The following is a 21,582-nucleotide window of genomic DNA, read 5'->3' on the forward strand; positions in this document are numbered from 1 at the left end:
GAAAATGGAGGTCACAACTCCCCAGAACACAAGGTCAAAGTGGTTGTTTTGTCTGACCAAGAGTCCAGAACCCAAATTATAACCTGTATTGAGCTCCATATTCCATTTACAATGATATAAAACAGAGAAAGAGTTAAGAAGCAGGAAGTGATTTTTTTAAAATCAATTCTTTATTGATTGTCTATTAATCAAATAATTGTTTAAACACTCGTTAAGACACTGCACACTGAGTCTTTGACATTGTGACATAAAAACAAAAAGGATTAGTAGAAAAACATGTTTATTTAGTAAAACAAAAAGCATCATTTTGTTATTGGTATCATATTGGCAGATCAGAATGAAATAAGGTCAGCACTAGTCTGAATTGAGACACTCCTCTTCCTTCAGACTCACATACACATGTTCACAGAGATCACCTGCCCTCAAGGACAACGCAACAGATAAGCAGCTAGCCCCCTCATTATCACTCTCGGCCCAAACAGCGGCGCGTCGCTTGGCTAAGCTGCGTTTCCTCTCCAGTGAAGCCAACATTTGTCGCTGCCTGCTACTGCCCCCTGATCTTCAGCCGCCGGCACCCTCGACCAATTGTTGTTTACTCATTCAGGGCAATGAGGCTCGACGAGGAGCTGACTGCTGCAGGGAGGAGGAGAAGGAGGAGGAGGAGGAGAGTAGTGGTCAGTGTGTGTTAATGAATATCCCTCCCTCTGAAGAAAGGAGGCTGAAATAAAACGTGACTCTACTGTAGCCTGATGATCGAGGCGTGTGGCGTTTGTGTGGATGAGGGTGTATTCCTCGTATGCTTTCACGTGTTAATTGCAGGGTGGGCGTCCATGAAGGCGTCGCGAGCAGAGGTGGGGATGAAGTGCACGTGATGACAAAATGCATCCTGGCCTAACACCTCAGTGTTGGTGCGATGTGGAGACCTAGAGAGGCAGAGGTGTTAACAGAGGAAAGGCAGGTGTTAGGTTCAGCATGTGTGCGTGCATGTGTGTGTGTGCACATAATTACATGATTGAAACACCAACAAGAATTAAAACGACTTGTGCAAAAATAATTCAGACACCTTTGTTTCGTGAGTCAAATTTTGTTAATTCACCATCGCAGCCCATCAGCTTTTCACCGGCAGTGTCGCTGAATCGAAGCAGCAGCTTGTGGAGAGCGAGGAAAACACAGCGATACATGCTGACATGCTGCACACATCTCTTTGATGAGTGTGTGGAACCACAAATTACATTAAACCACACGGTGCTCTAAAACTGCACTTCATTGCCTGCAGCTGTGTGGATTTCCTCCACAAAAACAACTTGTCTCCACTCAGAAAGCACTGTTAATTAACTATTTATACAGCTTAATTAATGGTTAATAAGACATTAATTAATCATCCATAGTGCAGTAATAAGAAATTGTTTAGAGCAACTCTAGGTGGTGAGGTTGTGAATAATCTATTTAGCTTTAATTACTAATCAAGTCATAAATAAATGGCCATGAGCTACTTATTTACAAATAAGCCATCAAGTCTGCATATTAATAAGTGATTAGTAAGTGATACATATCCACCAATTCCACTGTTACACTTGTTAATAAGTGATTCTTGTAAGGTAAGAAGTTATGGATTTTCTAAAAGTCAGTGTAAATCAGCAGTTATAAATGTTAACAAATAGTTAATAAATGGACCTTTCTGAGAAGCTCAGAGGTCAAATGGAGGAGGCGTCTACCTGAAGAGTCATGCTGAATAAACACCAGCGAAGGGGATTTTTCACAACCTGGCAACCCAAAGGCTGTTCTTGAATAAAATAAGGACTTTTATTAATCTATCAAACATATACACTCATTTACTCATGACAGCTTTTGTTAAAAGTTAAAGCCTGTATGAAGGGTGGCTGATTAGACAGTCGTTCCAATACAAAGTTACATTTATTCTGAAATACAAGAGGCAATTTCAAAGGTTTTTTATAACTGTATGATTTCAATTACTGTATAAAGAAGCTTGTTTCCTATTGCAACAGTTTATTCTTCCATTTCCATCTTACTTAAGCCTTGATATAAACACATCATTCTGAGAAAACAGAGGAGAAAAAAACAGGGACAATTTCACCATCACAGAGATCACAAACACAATTTTGTCACAGCTCTTTGCTCCTTCTGCCTCCTTCCCCCTGCAGCTTGCTACATTTATTATCTGCATTATTCTCATCTCCGTTGGCAGCCCTTATTCCTTGCTGCAGAAAACACAGCCATTTCCACAGGCGCAGTGTCACCCGTGTAGCATTATGGCCTTTAGAGGTGAGGCGGTAGGCAGGGGCAGAAAATAAACAGCAGTAAACAACAGTAGCAGTGGGGAGTGGGCTTCCCTGCTGTGTTGATTATTGGAGGGCTGTAAACAGGCCTGATCCCCCCCCAGGAGCTCACCGAGCGGGAACGGCTGCTGCTGGCTGCCCCACAGAGAGGCCAACAACATCTGGGCCTCAGCTCAGCTCACCTCATCACGCTCCCGTATTTGTGGTGGAGTGGTGTGTTTGTGCATCAGCGCTGCAACAAGGAATCAGCAGAAAATGAGGAAAGAAAGCTGCAATTTGATGTAAGACTGTGGACCTGGACACGATCCAAACCCAGGAGGAAACGGGCTATTTTTGTGTTGAGAGTTGATAAGTGTAAATTGTCTGTACAAGATTGTCTTATCAGGGTTGAAAAGGCTGAGAAAACACAATAAACGCACAAAACAGAACAATGAAATCTGAAATTCTGCCACAGTGAGTGAAAAAGCTTCCATCACTCCAGCAGTGGAACACACTGCCTGGCTACCGTGTCTGATTTTTAATAACAAAGCCAACGCAGGCAACAATAGTCAACATGTGCATCAGTGTTTGTCTGTGCAATATGTTGTTTGCACACATTTTCAGGCAAGTTCAGCTTGAGCAGCCTACTGTGACTAGAAATTATTTATCCAAGCAAGTAAATGCCTTGCTCAGAGGCATTTTGGCAAACATGAATACAATGAGGAATTATAGTCTGGTGTATTCATTAATCATATAAATGTGTTGATTGTGCGACTCATTCTGAAATGGCAGCAAGCCAGTGGAACATTTTCTAATGGCTGCTAGTGAGGGAATAATGTGTTTATATTGCTTCACCTCAGTCTTCTGGCTCCCTCTGCTGGTGGACTGTGGCAATAACATGAAAGTGACCACATGTAAAAATGAGATGTAAACGTAAGGCGCCTGTGGCATCATGAGAGGCAGGTGAATGGAGGCCTTTTTCACAACAGAGCCATTCAGATATGTCACAGTAGCAGAAGGTTTAACTAATGGCTGCTTCACTGTCAGGATCCCGGTGTCGTACTTGCTGCCTCACTCACAGCTCACCGGGACACTCAGCTGTCAATGTGATTTCTAACACCTGTCACTTACCAAGTCAGTTCATCTGCTGTGATAAAGGGCTGCATCTGTCTTAAACACCCGTCCTTAGCTTTAATATCACTAAACTACCAAAACTACAAAAACAAACAATTCAAGTTTTAGAAAATTTGAATTGGAATAAAAATGTCCCTAATATTAGCAAATGTTATTTCTAAGTGATGTACATCACTGAGAAATATTAGAATAGAGCAGTATGTACTGTATTAATGTAAATGACCCAATGTTTCCCTGGTGCAACAGTCTGTGTCTGATTATTTCAGGTGGTCATGTGCAAAAACGTATTATTCATCTCCTGCATGTAATTTCTTTCTTGTCCTGATCCAAAGGCCAAGTTCAGTTTAAGAACAACTGCCTCGGCCTTGTTTCAGCACCAAGTCGTGACAGCTTGCTTCCTTAGAAAGTCTTTATTTTCCACTTTGGTAATAATTAGGAATGATCAAAGCATAGTTGAGTCCCCCGAAACTGCACATGGGCTGACAGTAGCTGACAACCACAATGAAATTAGTGTTTTAAATAGACATTTACTTAACTGTAAAAGCCAGTGTTTCTGATGATTCATAACCATGACATCATGACATAGAAATATATAATTTTCGGTCAACTGCATGTCTTTTTGTGGTATGTGACCAAGAAAAATTGTTACTGACTCCAGCAATTTCACGTCAACATGCAAACATTCCTGCCTGTTGAGTACTAGGGAGAGAGGTCATAAGCAAATTGTCTATGCAGGTTTATGAATTTAAAAAAAAAAAACAACAAATGAAACAAAATCCTTTGTTCCTCCAATTTATTATGAAAATGTACAGGGGAATTAACGGTAGGACTTCTGGTAGCGGGCACGGGCTCCAGGTCCACCGAACTTCTTGGACTCGCAGCGACGTGGGTCGGCAACCAGCAGGGTCCTGTCGTACTGGATCAGGATGTCCTTGATCTCCTTCTTGGAGGCCTCATCCACATCTGCAGCCAGATGGCAACACAGGTTATTTCTGTAACTTCTTCACAAGCCCATAGGTCTGTTTTTAGTATTACTTCACTCTACACTGTGCAGTCTGTACAGAATACTGCATGTGTACTATTCACATGTCAGCCCTGTGCCAAAAACAAGCCTACAGGTTAAAATTCAACACTCAATTTGAATATGCTAAAGTTTAAAAATGTCCTTCAGATTGACTGTATGGGATGGAAGATACAAGGCACAAAGTATCATGGAACTGTTTCAACTTGTAGAGATCATACTGTATCTTTCATACACCAAGTCCATATATCATCATTTCACGTAAAATTAAATTGTATGCAGTTGACAAATAGTCTGACACCTTACACCCTGTGCTCCATATGCGTGTGCAGCAGACATTCTTCTTAGGCTCAAAAACTTTTAACTTGGGTCACATTCGCCTCAGATCACAAAATTTGAAGTTAAGCAGCATATGATCACTGTTCTGATTCAAAAATACAGTTAAACTGCTCAGATATTTCACAATACAGAAAATTAAAAGAATCCAACATACACCTGAATCCTTAACGCAACATGTGCCAGTGCTGAAGCCTGTTCAGTGCACGAAGACTTTAATATACCACTACACAACACTCAAAGTTTGCACCATCAACACTGGATTTCAGCATTTTGGTGTATTGCCAATGCTTGAACTTAAATCATTTCCTTTTGAGTGCCGTGTTGACTGTACAGCTCTAGTTGCCGTCTTAAGAAGCTGGCAGGTATCTGGGATGTCGACTTGATGCGTAGCCTCAGTTACTGTGCATGCATCAGTGTCACTATACACATTCACTACAGTAAACTGCAACACCAGTGTATAAAATTAACCACTTCCCAAAAAACATTTCTCACATCTGTAACCTTGGACCTCAGAACAGGTCAATTAGATGAAATATTTACCGTGCGCATTTTGACAAACCCTTACATGTAGTGCTTCTGTATAATTAATAGAACAGGCTTTATAGTGATTAGTTGTACCAATCTAATACTTACACTTCTGGTAGTATGCGACCAGGGCTTTGGAGATGGCCTGACGGATAGCTAGAAGACAAAAATATGAATCATGATTGAAGCATCTGGAATCACACAGTTGTGACTAACTATAAAAACTACTTTGTGGGAGAAAAGACAGGTCTGCTTACCATAGATCTGTGCGACATGTCCACCACCCTTGACTCTGACTCTGATGTCAACTCCAGCAAAACGCTCCTTGCCCAGCAACAGCACTGGCTCCAGAAGCTACAAGGGAACATAATTATGTCAATTTTACAATGAGCATTACATCATCAGGTTTTAAAATCTGTTGAACACTGAAAGGGGTAGATAGTGTCTTAAAATATGCAGATGTCTTCAGGCAAATTACAAAAATCCTGCAAGCTCCAAAGACACTGTTCTGTAGCTAAATCTCTGCCATCATCTACTGTAAAACCCTCCATACACTTGATCAAATTAGTATAACATTACTGTTATTATATGTTACAGGGCTGGTCACAAACATCACCAACCTCATGCTGCACAACTCATCTCCTCATTCACAGCCTCGTTCAAATAGAGATGTTGCAGGCACCGCCCTGCCATTCTCCTTCATGGCAGACTCGTGCACCCTGACCTGATGTTTCTCATGGGGTCTCACCTTGTACTGGAGAGTGGCAGGCTCCACCATCTCCAGGGGTCTGCCGTTCACCTTGATCAGGCCATTCCCCCTCTTGCAGTGGGCAACTGCTGTGGCGGTTTTCTATGACAGAAACATCATCATCAGATATCACCAGAAACAAGTGCTTTAATATAATGATTCTGTTATTGTATACACATGTATACACACTGAGCGAATTAAACTTTTAGCATCATTCTGATTTACCGGTAATTCAAACATTTGTTGATCGTTCCTCTTTATTTCTCTGAACATGTGATGGATTTAAGTAATTTGACTTCCTAATAAAAAAAAAGAAATGTGCATGTTTGGTTGCGTGAGGAGACATGTGAGCCAACAATAACGTTGTCATCCTCTGTAAGGTATCAGATACCAAACCACTATGAGCCACCCGGCTAGCTAGGTAAGCTAAGTTGGATGGCTAAACCAGCAACACTTTTAGAGGTGGTTTACAATTACGTGTGACACAACCAGAGCTTCACACAAAGATTCAGCGCGTCTTAGACCTATATTAACCCATTTAAATTAAATTATAGGGATATATCGGTGTCAAACAACGACACAACACCACTTCGTGTTAGCTAGTTTAGCTAATGTGCGCTAGCAAGACTGTGTAGCCACAACACCACACGTGGATTAACTTCTATATATTTACTTACTTTACGTCCAAAAACCTGGACAGATTGCAGAGGACCTTTAGCTGGCATGTTTCTAAAACACACAAGACAAGACAGTTATATTAGAGACCAGCTAATAAGCGCAATTTATTCTATTTTATCGGATCAGGCTGAAGAACATACCGTCTTCAGCTAGGGTGCCGTACGGAGAGACCGACGGGGTTTCACACGCCGAACATCAGGGGTATTGCACGACAGTTCCGACGTGCTTGGTGGCAGGGTTTGCGACAGTTGCTCTCGCTCTACCTCCATTTTACTTGTCATGGTCATGAAATCAGCTGTGTGCTGTGTAGGTCTTTTTTATTATTAGAAACCAGTTTGGCTTTTAGGCGAATCATTATCTACTGAAAATGATTTAACTTGCGACTTTTTGTTTGTTTGAACAGCTTATATACTGTAAAGAGTAGAGGTTATGGTGCAGTAGTGTCACATACTTTATTTTTGTTTGGCCTACATAGTTTGTATGTCATGTCAGTGGCAAATGTAATAATATTATTTTATATATTTTTTATAATATTTCTTGTTGCAACCAGCCAATATGACATTAGTGTCCTGGATTTACTGTTTGTTTCAAATCTGATGTACCTGACTGGAGCATATTTAGCTTTAGAATTTTGTCTGTGCATTGTATTGTTATTTTAATTTCACAGAAGTATCTTGAGTGTTGTGTTGTAGTTGGAGATGAACAGGCCTGATGAAATGTCCATGCATCATTGTCACTATTAGTCATCGGGACCTATATCAAGAATCTGGCCTGTTCTTTGGAGTAAGGCAGTTTACTTTGTGATAAAGATAAAATACTTAGGTTATAGCTACCATTAAAATACTGACATCCATTGCCAAAATCATATATATTAAACAAAATGTGCTCAAAAGATAAAAAAGATTTTTCATCACCACCCCCCTCCACCAAGATTGGCTGACCTTTGTTTAAGGCAGACACTTTAATATGTCATATTGGGATAAGCACAGGTGTATTTAATAACATTAATGACAGCTGCATTCCACAGTAATAGGCAAGTCCTGTTACTGTGGTTGTTGGCTCACTGGAATATACAAACAGAGCCTTCGTGTTATGAATTCCACTTGTGCCTTCCCTGAAAATGTCTGCTGTGAAAATGGCCTACAGAGCTGAACAGTGGACTTGAGTCACTAAAGTGTATAAACATTCTTTAACAATACTTCTGCTACTACCATTAGCCTACTTACAATAAAGTACAAAATAATACAAATAAAATAAAATTTGAAACCTTTGTTTATATCTCATTCATTACTATTAATAAGAGTCCATCAGTGTTTGGGTCTAATAAAGCCACATTGCAACTCATTTACTTGCAAAAATTGCTTAATTATTGGCTCACTGTCTGCTATATATTATGGCAGGATTACTGTAACCTGTTCTTTTTCTAAATAAATGAGTTGCAACATGATAAACGATTGATAACTATTTATAGTCACCATTCACATGCTTTTGTCACTGGCTGGAAGCACAAAGAAGTCTGAGGATGAAACAACTGTTTTTGGTTTTTGGTTTTTTTTTTTTTCACAAGTGCTGTGAAAATCTGGAAACGTCTGGAAATGCAGCAGTGAATGGGTTTTCTCTCTGTAGTACTGAGAGAGACAGATTATGTGTTCAGAGGAGGAAAAGAAGCTGTCTAAACAACAAAAACCAGAAGAAGCAGCAGCACTGTTCTGCTGCCAACTAAAGGGGAGGAGTCAGAATACAGTAGCACAGTTTTTTTAGGAACCTTACATGGATGCTTCTAAAAATTGTGATAAGCTACATGATTTGATAATGTAAGATTGTACTTCAAGTCTAAACATGTCCCCTTCTCGGCCACTTTTTTAAAATCCCTAAACAGCAGCACCCTCTGGTGTTGGTAACACGAATAACACGATTTTAAGTGTGACATCATTGCCATCTCAGCTGGGGGCAAGGTTGTATCATCAACCAGGGGCTGTCTGGCAGAGATCACTGCAGAGCATTAATTTGCCTGGCATTAACGCCTGACAGCTTACATCAAACTACACAAACTCACTGCAGCTTGGTTTCATCAAACCTAATTTTTAAGCTTGTGGTGAGTGTAACCACAGAGATCGTGTGGTTCAGTGCTGCTTGGGGCTGAGGAGCTGAGGAGCTGAGGAGCTGAGGGTCAGGGGTATGGGAATGGGAAATGACATGGTGAAGTGGGAATATGTTTGGATACCAAATATCAAACCATAGTCCTACACAAGAGACAGTCTTTGATCTGACCACAATGTTGGACAATGTTGATGTGACCAGACTAGACCCTGCAGTTTGTGGGAGGAAACTGGAGGCAAGTGGTCCCCTCCCTGTTTTCTCATGATTCACCATGGATGTGCAGTTGACAAAAACAAATGGAGGCTTTGTGGTGATTGACTCAAACGGACTGATGTGAGGGTGAAAAACTGTACCGGGCGCCTTTCTCCAGAGCCTTGCGAGGGACACTCATCGGGACTCTCAAGCACACACATCGTGCAGCCCAGACACTGCAGACGAGAGAAAAGTGTCAGCCTCAAGACACAGTCTTACCCTTAAAGGAGGGAAGAAGCAGGGCCATTCTTGGGTCAGAGAAGGACTGAAGATAGATAGCATCTTGGGAATCTGTATACAGTGACGTGAGCCGTGTGCGGTGTGCAGTGCCCACCTATGCCTGACATTTACTGCAGAGAGAGTGGTGTTTACAGTGTCGGCCACGGCTGAACAGGCACCTGGCTTCTTTTATTGTCAGAGGGAATGTGTGCTCCCCCCGGGGCTGCCTGCTGATGAGCCGCTCTAGATGGATAATGAATTTTGCTGCTTCCAGTCTCTACTTCTGGAGTCAAATTCAGACCGTTGCGGTGTGCATGGAGCTCCGTCTGTACCAGGGCGTAGATTTAACGTTTGATGACATTCGCCCGTGTTCTTCAGTGGACATTTTTTAAAGTAGCATTAATTCACTTTTTAGCCACTTGGAGGCAGCAGAACAAGCTGACACAATGTTGACATATTATCACCTTATAAAGTTGTTAGAGCTAACTTATTAGCCAACAACTACCATACACTGTAAATAAAGATGGATGTCGCCTCCGTGACGTCACTCATAGGTTTCTGAAGAGCTGTTTTGAAGGTCAGTGGGCTCAATTATGCATAACTTTAAGCCTTAATAAAATTTAAACAGATGAGTTATATAAAAATTCAACCCCGTACAGTTGTCATGAAAGAGGAAATTAGCTATAGAGACCAAAACTTGTTTATTTCTGCTGTAAAGTCAAACATTTTAACATGAGAGTCTGTGGCGACTGACTCACTTTTGGAGCCAGACTCAAGTGGCCATTCGAAGAACTGCACTTTTTGGCACATGGAGGTTGTTGCTTGGTTTCTACCCAGTCTTCGTGTGACTGTGTTTCGGTCTTTACTAATTTCTAATAGGAAGTATATGGTGTCACAATGTTTATTAGCTCATCGCTAACTTTGTCTTTCTGCTGTTTGCTGCTGGGCAGGTAGTCTAAAGCTGATTCATCTGAGAGTGAACCATCACGGTGCAGTTCAGGGCCGTAGAGCCAAAACAATGTCTTAAAAGACAATAAATGCTCTGTGAAGCTGAGGCAAACTGCAGGCAGGTGGTAATTCTCTGTTTGTCCTTCAATTTGGCCGAATCCTTTCACAACAAGACGCTTCATTGTTGATTTAAAAAACATAGTGTAGTGCAGCTTTAAAGTAGTCTCTAAATTCAAGAGGCTGCTTTCCCTCAGATGTAAAGTGGACTCAGAGTCAGAAGAAAGGGTTTTAATAAATGAAGACATATAGTAGGTGTTTGGACCTTTTCCCTAATGGTCTTATAGTGACAAATGGAGCCTGCTCCATTGAACAGTCATTACTTGAAGAACTTAGTCCGGAGCCCAGTCTGTTCTTCTCCACAGAACACTCTCTTTTCTTTTTCTTGTTCCTTCCCTTTTCAGTTTATGCGTGACAAGTCAAGGAGTCTATTAGCCAACAGACACAGTTTAGGGATGTAGCTACTGACTGAAGAGTGCCAATATCTACACCAGAGTCAGGCAGACAGAGGAAGCACTGTGTGGAGACCCCAGGCTGGATGATAAGCTTTCAGATAAACCCCCTGTTTGTGTTAGGGGTCACTTGGGGCCCCCCCGTCACCGTCTGCATAGGAAGCATGTTAAGGTTGCTGAATCGTCCCTGATTTCCTGCTCTGTTCAGCAGCCCGCTAAAGCATACAATCCTTTTGTGTTGCTAACTGTCAAGTTCACCTTACAATGTCCAGACCGCTCAGCCATTTGAAGTTAAACGCTCTCACATTACTGCTTTGGCCAGAGGTATTTCAGCACAAGTTCCACTGCAGACTGAAACCCCCACACCGTCACATTATAACTTATTTTGTTTACACGTGGTAGATTAAATCATAACGTTTTAAGAAGATCTAAGATTCCCAAGAATCCCACATTTTTTTCAAAGAGGCAAACACAGAGCTCCGTTGGTTTAGAAGAGGTGCAGAGCTTGCAGAAGGAAGAGAGTCTGCAGTCATCCAGTAAAAGAGCTGGCAATAAATAAAGACCACACCATATATGTGCAGTTCCTCTGCACAGCCTTATGGAAACACATCACCTGGAGGCGCGACCCTTTGACCTTGTCTTGTCACAGCACCCTGAGCATGAGACAACGTTCTCAGATTTACAGGGGAGGAGATGCTGCTCCCGGCCGGCCATAGCGTCTCATTTGACCATAATAGGCCTTGCGGTGGTCGAAGAAGTGTTGTCGGTAATTGAAGTTTCCCTGAGCAGAAGGAGAAGATCTGCTAAAACTGGGAGGCGGAGAGGCCATGAGGGGCGCAAAAAGGTTCTGTGAGGTACACAGGAGCGCGGTCGCCATGGCAACGCAGGGAAAACTCTTTTCGGCTCATGAGGCAGAAAAGTGTCTTCCCCGAAAAAGCAGCTGTGAGGCCCATGAATCTGCAAGTCAGGAGAAATGTGATTCAAGGCAACAGGTCTTACCTTTTATATCCCTGCACAAGGATCCATAAATAGTTTGCTCCATCTCGCCATTTTTCCTCTGAAATGTCCTCGAATGCTCAAATTTTCTTATTGCAAAAAAACAACTTATTTTGCAACTGTACATGATACAACTAGACAGAATATCCCTCGACAACAACTGCAATTTTTTTTCTTAAGGAGAATCATACATGCATCAGAATTTTAGAACAGTAGCGATTCATTCAGGCCTCTTCCTAAGAAACAGCAATCCCACGGTGGTGCTTCAATGTGCCACAAAAAGTGGGATTTCCTGAAACTGCCACAAAGTCATCGTTAGAAGTGATGGTTATTTTGCCTGCTGCTGTGCCATGGCAGCAGTAAATATTGATGTCTGCCAGATTGGACTGACAGCTCACAGCACTAAAATGTAGCCCAGTATTGAACCCCAGTTTGGACTTGAGCCCCTTCCATTAATTTGGCTATTTCAGCACGCATTTACCACATAGCAATGAGCCTTGCAGCTGTCCCATGCTCTGTCAACTTCCATCTGGCCTTGGAGCTGGGGCCACAGGATAATGCAGAAGCAAGCAGGCTCAATCATGCAGCGGACATATTGTCTCCTCTCCCAGAATGCAATGCTTTTACCCAAATAGTAGTGCTGAATTCAAATAGCCTAAAAAATTATCTCATTTTTCCTTTTCAAGCTCTTCCCTTTGACTTGTTGCACAAATCTGACTGATTTACATGAGCCACTTATGTAATCTATCTATCAATCTGCCCAATTCAGGAAGGAGACTGAACTGCGTTGTCATGGTGATGCAACATATGCCAGTCAATTGGCTGATGACAGTGTTTTAACTGCACTTAGCTAAATATATCTTTTTTCTTTACATCCATGTCAACCATCGATGCTCGAATTCCACTAAATTACATAAGATTCATCACCTTTTCACATAACAAAGGCTGGAGATATTAACTATTTTTGATTATTTCTGCTGCTGGAGTAAATAGTGGTGAAACAATTAAATCATTTTCAAATGTGACAAAATCACTTTGCTTTATCAAAGCTCTGGAGCTAAATTCATGTTTTTTGTCCTATAAACAAAATTAACTCCCTTCACAGACACATTTTTAATAAATAATAATAATAATAACGTATTACTCAATACTGAACTACTGAACTGGTTCGATGCCTTATGTTAGATTTACAGTTATGCATTTAGAAGTTTGACTCCTGTTACATTTCAGGTGATGTTTAAAAAAAAAAAAAAACAGGCAGTTCTTCAAATTCTGTGACTTTATTTGGACTAAATGGGCAGTAATAAACCATCAGATGTGGTTCAGGAAAACAAAATTATTCCATCCAGCTGACTGGAAAAGCCTCATTATGTATTTAAGCAGGGCTTATTGTTTACAGAGCAGGTTGAGGAGCTCAGAGCTGCACTTCAAACGCTGAATTCATGAAGCTGATCTGGCAGTCGAGCAGGGCCAAACTTGCCAACATAACAGCCTTTCACTCGCCATTTGTCTGTGCTGTCACACACGCACACACACACACACACCGGTACTTCCCCTAGATCAGTCTCACTCACTCACTCACTCACCCATTCACTCACACACACACACACACTCAGCTCGCCCACACAATCTGCTTCATCACCCTCCTTGTTCCATCTCGCTCTCGGTTTCCCCCTACTTACTGTACTCTCCTCCATCTCACCCTTTGTGTGCGAGTGTGTGTGGGTTGACTCTGGTCAGGGTTCACGTATGAGGCAGTGGCAGTGGGGTGAGAACGGGGCCATGTAGGGCCTGGCTGACATCGGCAGCGATACAGCCAGAGAGGGTCACAACTGCACTAAAGCCTCCTTTATTCCTCCTCTTTTATTCTATTCTTTGCTCTTTTTTTCCCCCCTTCCCCTCTTCTCTGCACTATCTGATAGGCGGTGGAACACTGAGCTCCAGCCTGCTTTGGCCCTTGACAACATCTGGAAATACAATGATGAATATGATCACTTGCAGCAACTAGCATCCCCTCATTTCTCTCCCTCACTCTGCTTGTGCCGGCACACATATTAAAATGTCTAAAAGATGATGAAGTGTGACCTTGACAACATGGTAAGTACATGTTACAACTTGTGGTCTATTTCTCTCATAAGCGCACATGACAAATGATCGCCACGTCGTGTAGTTTGTCCCCACTGTCTTAGAGTGTATTCAGTCAGTTTGTCAGAGTATTTTTGGTATGTTTTTCTAAAGTATATTATATCCATATTGTGTTTCCTGGTGTGTCTATAAGTCTGTGCTCAGTCACTCTGTGTTCCAGGCTCCCAGGGGGTGAGGAGACAAGGCTGGGAAGCTCTGATGGGAAAGTGGGCCAGCGCTCTCAGCCCTCCACTGGAGAGCTCCTTAAAAGGCCTGGAGAGATGATGTCGTGGACTCTTTCCTTCACCCCCCCCCCCTTCGCCTTGTGTTTTTTTCCTCCCTCAACAGCAGCGGAGAAGCCCGGCAGCAGGAGCAGAGCCAGGCTTTGGCCAAGCTCATCATGCACATCAGAGCAACACACGACACTGATGACTTCATTGAGCTGAAATAAGGCTTCAATCCATCAGAAGCTGGAAGGGCTTGTTGTGAAAGATAGGATTTCCCAGATTGGGAATTTTTCTACCTTGCTGTACTCATTTAGTCTGTTCAAAGTGAATCCTTCTTCAATTTTAGTGGTACTAACAAATGCAGAACTGCACTAAAGTTCCCTTTATTTGCAAAGCAAAAGCAGAAACGAGGAGGAAATGCAATATCATGACAGCAACAGATGCAGAAGTGGTCTTTTTTAAGATGCTTAGGTAATAATGAAACCATTTATTTAGCCACTATTCACATACATTGGGTGGACCTGTTACAGCCCGGGTTAGCTCTGACCAATCAAAATGCACCAAACACAGTAAAATAGCACGTCTTCACATGCAGCTGCTGCCTTTCTGTTTCCCCAAACCCGACTAATTTTTTCCATCACAGCCTCTGCGATAGGGGTCAAGAACCACTTCATGTACACAATGCATATAAGGCCAAAACAGATCTCAATGCCCCCTTTAACCCCACGCACAATCATTTTGGAGCCTTCACACCGGCTTTTCCCAGGTGAGCTTCCAGCGCCTGGAGTGGGATGCAACAGGCGTGTGTGGGCGAGCTCCTCACCAGGCTCCAATCTACGGGACATCTGCTATTATCTGGGGAATGCTCTCCGCACACTTCATGGACATATATGTACCAGCGCTTTGACGTCTTTGCTATTTTTAGTGCCGGCCCGCCGCTGGACCTTGTTATGATGATGTCACGTGGGCTTTCAAAATAAATCTGATTGTTTATCTTGGGTTACACTTCCTGCCCGCCTTTCATGTCGTGTCTGTTTATGTTTATTCATCTGTCAAACTGGAATTTTTTGGGTTGCTTCGGTGTCGGGACTTGTTTTCGGGACTTACATCTACAGCTTCGTTGTGTGATTTTACAAAGTGTGATCAACACTTTGAAACCAGAGCTTCAGCAACTAGTTCATGTTAATTCTGTCTTATTCTGTCCAGATGATCAAAGTGATGATATTTAAAGAAATAGCTTGATATTTCGGGAAATACGCTTCTTTGCCTTCTTGCCGGGGGTTAGATAAGATGATTGATACCGTCCAGTAAGCTGGAGCCAGCACACAGTTAGCTTAGCAAAGCTTAGCCAACAACAAGAAGTCATCATATAACTGCAACTTGACATTTTAACGCTATGTATAAGATGTTAATTGGGGAGTTTTAAACACGCTGGATTTTTTTTTTTTTAACCTTTGGATAGAGTCAGGATAGGAGCCAGTTTCACAGAGATAGACTTTGACTTTGGCTTAGATATAACAAATAGTTAGAATTCAGATAGACGTCTAAATTCATCCGTTGCACAAAGAAATTTAGATACTGACTATCTTGAGCTGGAGGGTGGTACAATGAATTCTGGGTAAATTAAGACATTTTTCTGCATCCAACTGCTCATCTCTGTTTACCCCCAGCAGAAAGCAAGGAGTGTAACAGTTAAAAGAAAAATCTGATTTGGAAAAAATCGCTGCAGTCTCTAAAAACTGTCATATCTCATTTTCTCTTGTTGCTTGTTTGTTTGTTTGTTTTTTTTTGTTGTTTTTTTTTTTAATGACAGCGCAGGTATCACTGATCGTAACCACGGTAACATTGGCCTTAGGCCTGAGTTAGCCTGCAGGTAAAGTGTCTAATGTTTTTGGCTTAAAATGAGTCAGTCTTTATTTTCTTATTTATATTGGACTAATGTATGAACAAAGTTAAGACTGGCCTAACACTGCAGCCCAGTGTAAAATATCTTTGTGAAATAGGCCCAGGTGTTTCCACTCTTTATTCTAAGCTAAGCTAACCAGCGGCTAGCTCCAGCTATATATTTACTGTACAAGCATGTGAGTGGTATCAATCATCTTCTCCGAGTCTCAGCAAGAAAGCAAGTAAATGTATTTCCCAAAATTTGTATTATAATATATATATATATATTATATATATATATATATAATATATATATAATATATATAATTTGTACTATTTGTAAGTTTAGCTATTGCTACATAGCCAATGTTAGCATCAGCAATTGTTTACTTACTAATCTTGCCAAGAGCTTCAGCTCAAGGGGTAGCTTGTTAGCATGCTAACGTCAGTAGAAGAACACAAGTGATAGAAATAGAAGCAAAAAAAGAGCAATTGCAAAACTTACAAATAGCTCGTTTAAGGTTCAGACTGAGTTCAGGGTATGTTTTCTGTGAGAGGAACGGGTACTTCAGGAGTCAGTACATGAGGTAGAAAAATCTGTCTACCTTTGGGGCACCACAAACCATGAACTCTGAACATTTTGGTGTGTTTTCAGTTCACCAGTGACGGAAAAGGATTGCACTGGAGGATGCTGATCCCATGAGACAGGTGAATTTTCTGCAGTTTCTGTGTTTGGAGGCTCATGTGAAGGTAAAGTCACCCTCTAGTTCTTGTGAGGAGAATGTGGAGACTGCAAACACCACCTCCTACGCTCCTGTGCCCTCGCATCAGTCCCACTCCTTCCATCATCCTCCCCTCCAGCTCAGGTAAGTGCAGACTGGAGCTGTTGACATGTACCAACATTTGATGAACAGTGTCAGTCGTCACCTTGTCAGCTGTGACGCTGCCACACCTTGCTGTGAGGCCTGTGCCTCGCAGATAACAAAGCTGAATCAAACACTACACCAGGTCACTGCGATTGACTGTTTCCCCGAACACCAGGCTCAGTGTGTCACATTGTCTGGGACCTCGTCCACGTTGTTTAAAATGCACATTTACATTCCTCTGGCTGCACTCTAGACATGGGAGACGAGGATTGTGAATATTGGCACTAAAACCGCCTTGACCCAATTTATACTGCACTCTAAATTTAAACTACATCACAGAGAGCTCTTCACTAATCAGGCTACCATCTATATTACAGAAAACTAAATTTATTTGCCTTTGCACAAAATAGTGTCATGGCTAAGATTATAAGAGAGAGGTGGAGGCAAATAAAACATTATACTGCACTTTAACTGAGATTTAATCTAACTGAAAAAAGTATGACTTATGTTTCTTAGTCTGTGTTTCTGGGAATTTCACACCCACCAAAAAATTAATCAAAAAATACACATCACTTTGATGTTGGATTACTGGTCATCATGCATTGCATAAATCCATTCTGTCTGCTCTAATCCTGCAGTAGATGGTGTTTTGCCTCTTCTGAGCAGTAATTGATCGTCCCACTATGAGGCAAAGTAATAAATCCTTGATATCTTTTGCCTGCAAGCTTTATTCTAGTTTATACAGTAAACAGCTTAGGTTAGTGCAGAAAATAGTCAGATGGCTGCATAAAGGGTAATAATCATATGTGGGTGGCACTGTAAGATGGAGAGTAGCACAAGTAACACTTATCTATTTTTAAGCTGCTGCTTGAGGGCTTCCTTTGTGAAGCGTGTGGATGGAACTTAACTGCACATCATCTCTGTATAATGGAGGAAAGTTAAAAGCTGTGCAGGCCTGTGGTGGACATCATTTTCTTGATTTAAAGACAATTGTGGGGAAATGGATCTTGTGAGTTTTCAAATCACTTTTTAGAAATGTAATTCATGTATCTGAAGACATCCCGAGATCAACATTTCAACCACTGGCTGAAATGAATTGACTATGATTAATGCTAGTCATGGGAAACACTGTAGGCAACAGATATCCATTGTAACTTGCTGTAGATATTCGGATTACCAAGGTTGCGGGAGATGAGCACAGTTAGGAAATGAGATATATGACACCTGTTAATTGAAACACGAACCTGTCCGCATGTGAAACGAAGTGCCTTGAAGTACTGCCCATGACAAATGGGATGGTCTGTGACCTCTGACCCTGGAGAATGCACCCATTGGGCTTGCTGGCCCCTGATCATCAACGGGGTTGAGTTCAGTTCACAATGAGTAAGTGGCATTTAAACCTGATAGGGCTGAGGCTTAGAGACTGAATGGCTCTGTTTTTCCACTCATGCTTCTTTTCATCAAGGTGAATGGAAATAATGTGGAGGGTTTCAATAGCTAAAAGAAGGACTCTAAAACAGCCCGACCACTGCCTTAAAATAATCTAAGAGATAAATACTTTCTATGGAAGTATCCTGTTCAGCTTTTGTGGAAATCACTTTGAGGAACCTCGGATACTTCACTACATTCCTTTAATTAAACTGGTCTTTTAGTACACTGACTACCTGGGTTGCTGATAGTGACAAGCCTACAGAGAATTATTATCCGCCTCCCAGCTTTACAGCACATTTTAGCTTCTTTTAAGTCATTGTTTTGGTGGGACTTCACTGTTCTGGTTCAGCAGCAGTGGGCAACTGTTACAACACTGCTGAGGACAGAACAGCACACAGGCAAAGTTAGAGACTAGCTGATGAACATCGTGGAACAATTAGCAGCAGAAGAAGAAGCAGAAGAAGCAGATATTTTCCTCAAGAGTTGGTGGAGACCAAAAGCAGAGCTAGAAGAAGAATGAAGATACACAAACAGTCAAAGTTAATGATAATGCATATCATCTTTATAGGGAGGTTGCATATCATTGTTGTGACTACAGCTTGCTGTAAGCGGCCCAAAAAGAAAAATCTATACTTATCAACTACTGACTAAAAAGGTCATTCTTTTGGAAGATACTGTTAATTTGACGAATTCTGCTGCTAAAGCCTCATTTAAAATTTGGCTAACACAGAACGAGGACTGAAGATTGATTTTCGTCTTCCATGTCTCCTGTTGGAATTAAGATGGGAACTCTTCATGACCAGTATGGGCAGGAGGAAATAAATACAATGGCCAATAATGCTTTCAATCTACATATGGGCATGTGAGATCTATTTATAGACAGATTCTGAAAAAATGTAAACTTATCTCTTACAGTTCCTTGTTGTCTTGTGGTCTGTTTCCTCACATGCTCATCTTCTGATTATCTTTTGATTATCTTTTTTTCCATGGCTTGCATGGGATGATTCATTGTAGTGTTAAGTGCGAACCTACTACAGGCTTCACCACAGCTCCAGATTTTGGCCTATTATTAGCCTCTTTTCTCTAGGAAACAAGGTCACTCAAATAGCCTTGTCTTATTAGGCTGTCACTACTCATTCGGCCTTAAAGAAACACACATCCCAGTATGAAATGTGTCTGTTTCACACACTAAATCCACTGTTTGTTTGCACATATCTGACATAACACTGTCACCGTACATTTGAATTGAGTTAGCACCATCGTACATCCATTGTTATCATACCAGAATAATGGCCTTGGATTGAAAGAGCAGAATCAAGTGATGCTGCGGCAGTACAGCCCCTGCTAAGTGAAAGCGACTGCCCTATTTCTGTCCAGGGTTAGAGCTCAGCTGTCGTCTGGGAGTAGATCACCTCATGAACACTCCCCAACCCTCCACTGTCCTCCTGGCCTTGCCCTGCACCCCAGTTTTGGATGCACGGAAAAGATAGCTCCTAATGTTAGCACAGACCATTCAGACTGCTAGGTGGCACAGATTATTTTGTCAAGCTGGTACTTTCAAGAGGCTCCTATAACCTTCATGATCGCATGGACAGTGCAGTAGCAAGTGTGACATACTCTCTGAGACCTACTGAGGAAGCCGCAACAGCTCCAGGCTGCATGTTATGTTCAGGACCCAAAAATGCAAATATTGCAGTTGTCACCTTCTCTCTGCTCCGGTACATCAGGTGTTGCTGCAATGCTTAACCCATTCGGTCCATATGATTCAGGGACCCGGAGCGGATTGACAGTGCACAAACACACAACAAAGAACCAAGCATGTAAAGCAGCACCCACAGCTGAGAAGAAGGCCACAGCGTGTGACCACTGACCAGATCAGGTTACTATTATTACTCGTCTTAATGAGCATGGTCTGACACAACCTGCCCCCCGTCCCCTTCTGTACCCCTCCTGCCAGCCTCTGAACTGCTTCTCCTCTCTGTCTGTTTCTCTGCCAGTTGGTTTCTCATCCTCCACTTCACTGCCTGACACATGATTGGCCTTGGACAGAGTCCGCTTTCTCATCCCACTCATTCCCCTAAATACTTTGACAGTCGAAGCCCCTGATGACACTGGCTGCGAGGTGAAGTTCTACACATAGTTAACATGCAGTCAAGTGGAGGATCGGTCTTCGCTGATGGACGTGGGGTTGAGCCCAGTCCAGCATGCGATGTCACCTTGGGGTTGTTCCTTCATGGATGAGCCTTTCTAAGAAGAATATTTTTGTATCCCACTGGAAGCTGGCTTCTCGCTGTCTGTTGACCTGCTAACTCTCACCTGATACCACAGGCCTGGACAAGATTTTCAATCCACCAGTGACTAATTGAAAGGGTCTGAAAGGCTAAAGCAGCACTATCAGACTATTTTGCGACATCACTTTTTAAGACGTCCTCTGATAACATCAAAGCATGACTATTTCTATCTGCTCGATAGCGCTGCTGTCTGGACCTGCAAGTTGAGAAAGGAGATGAGTGTGTCAGCGTCGACGGCGCCAAGAACAGGCTTTGGGTGACATGGGAGCATGAGAGCAGGACGTCTGGCTTCTCTCAGATGGGACTGAGTTGTCCACACATCAGCAGGCACCCCTCTGTGAGTGCTGCTTGTCTGGGTCACCTGCACTGACATGCTGACTGCATACAGTTACTGTACAAGCACTGAAAATGAAGTTTTACCAAGCAGCCAAATATCAAACAGTAGTTCTTCAACACAAGGAAATATTCAATATTTTAAAGGTATAAAGTGAGATGTCCATGTCTTTTTTTTTTTTATTATAAAGCAGGTCTAGGTTCTATATTAATACTGTGAAAGTATCAAAGCCTCAGTCCACAGAGAAATACACAGCCTGTATTCAGAAACTGAGCCTTAAAACCAGTTGTCAGGACTTCTGTAACTTTGTGATGTCACAACAAAGCAGTCACCACTTTTCAGCCATGCTCCTCTGATTGGCTGACCAACCTGTTGTTGCTAGAGCTCCAGAGAGAAGCCTGAGAGAGGAGATGTAAAACTACACTGAGATTGTTTTTTTGTTTTTAAAGCCACAAATATATCTTCTTATGGATATCAACACTTCAAATAAAAGGAAAAGTGTAAAACATGCTTATTTGCACATATTGATCTTCTAATCTAACTCTCGGCAAGAAAGCAAAAAGTGCATTTCCCAAAAATATTTAACATTTGCTCTAATTAATACAAGAATTAATTGACAAAATAGTCAAACAAAGTAGCAAAAGGATTTTAATACCTTAAAGGTGTCATTGGACAAAATT

The 21,582-nt window shown here is 41.9% G+C and overlaps 1 protein-coding gene across 1 annotated transcript; it reads right to left on the reverse strand.

Moving 5' to 3' along the window:
- Window positions 1-4,186: 4,186 nt before the first annotated feature.
- On the reverse strand, window positions 4,187-6,967 carry rps16 (ribosomal protein S16). The gene is made up of 6 exons (XM_071502544.1): window positions 6,862-6,967; window positions 6,721-6,772; window positions 6,044-6,145; window positions 5,553-5,649; window positions 5,404-5,451; window positions 4,187-4,373 (listed from the first exon to the last, which is right to left on the reverse strand). The coding sequence occupies exons 2-6, from the start codon at window positions 6,766-6,768 to the stop codon at window positions 4,228-4,230; spliced, it is 441 nt and encodes a 146-aa protein (XP_071358645.1). The 5' UTR covers window positions 6,769-6,772; window positions 6,862-6,967; the 3' UTR covers window positions 4,187-4,227.
- Between the last annotated feature and the right edge of the window lie 14,615 nt (window positions 6,968-21,582).

This window comes from Trachinotus anak, unplaced genomic scaffold (genome assembly GCF_046630095.1).
Source record: "Trachinotus anak isolate AG129_WGS33_773 ecotype Australia unplaced genomic scaffold, CSIRO_AGI_Tana_v1 ptg000018l, whole genome shotgun sequence".
Lineage (NCBI taxonomy): Eukaryota > Metazoa > Chordata > Actinopteri > Carangiformes > Carangidae > Trachinotus > Trachinotus anak.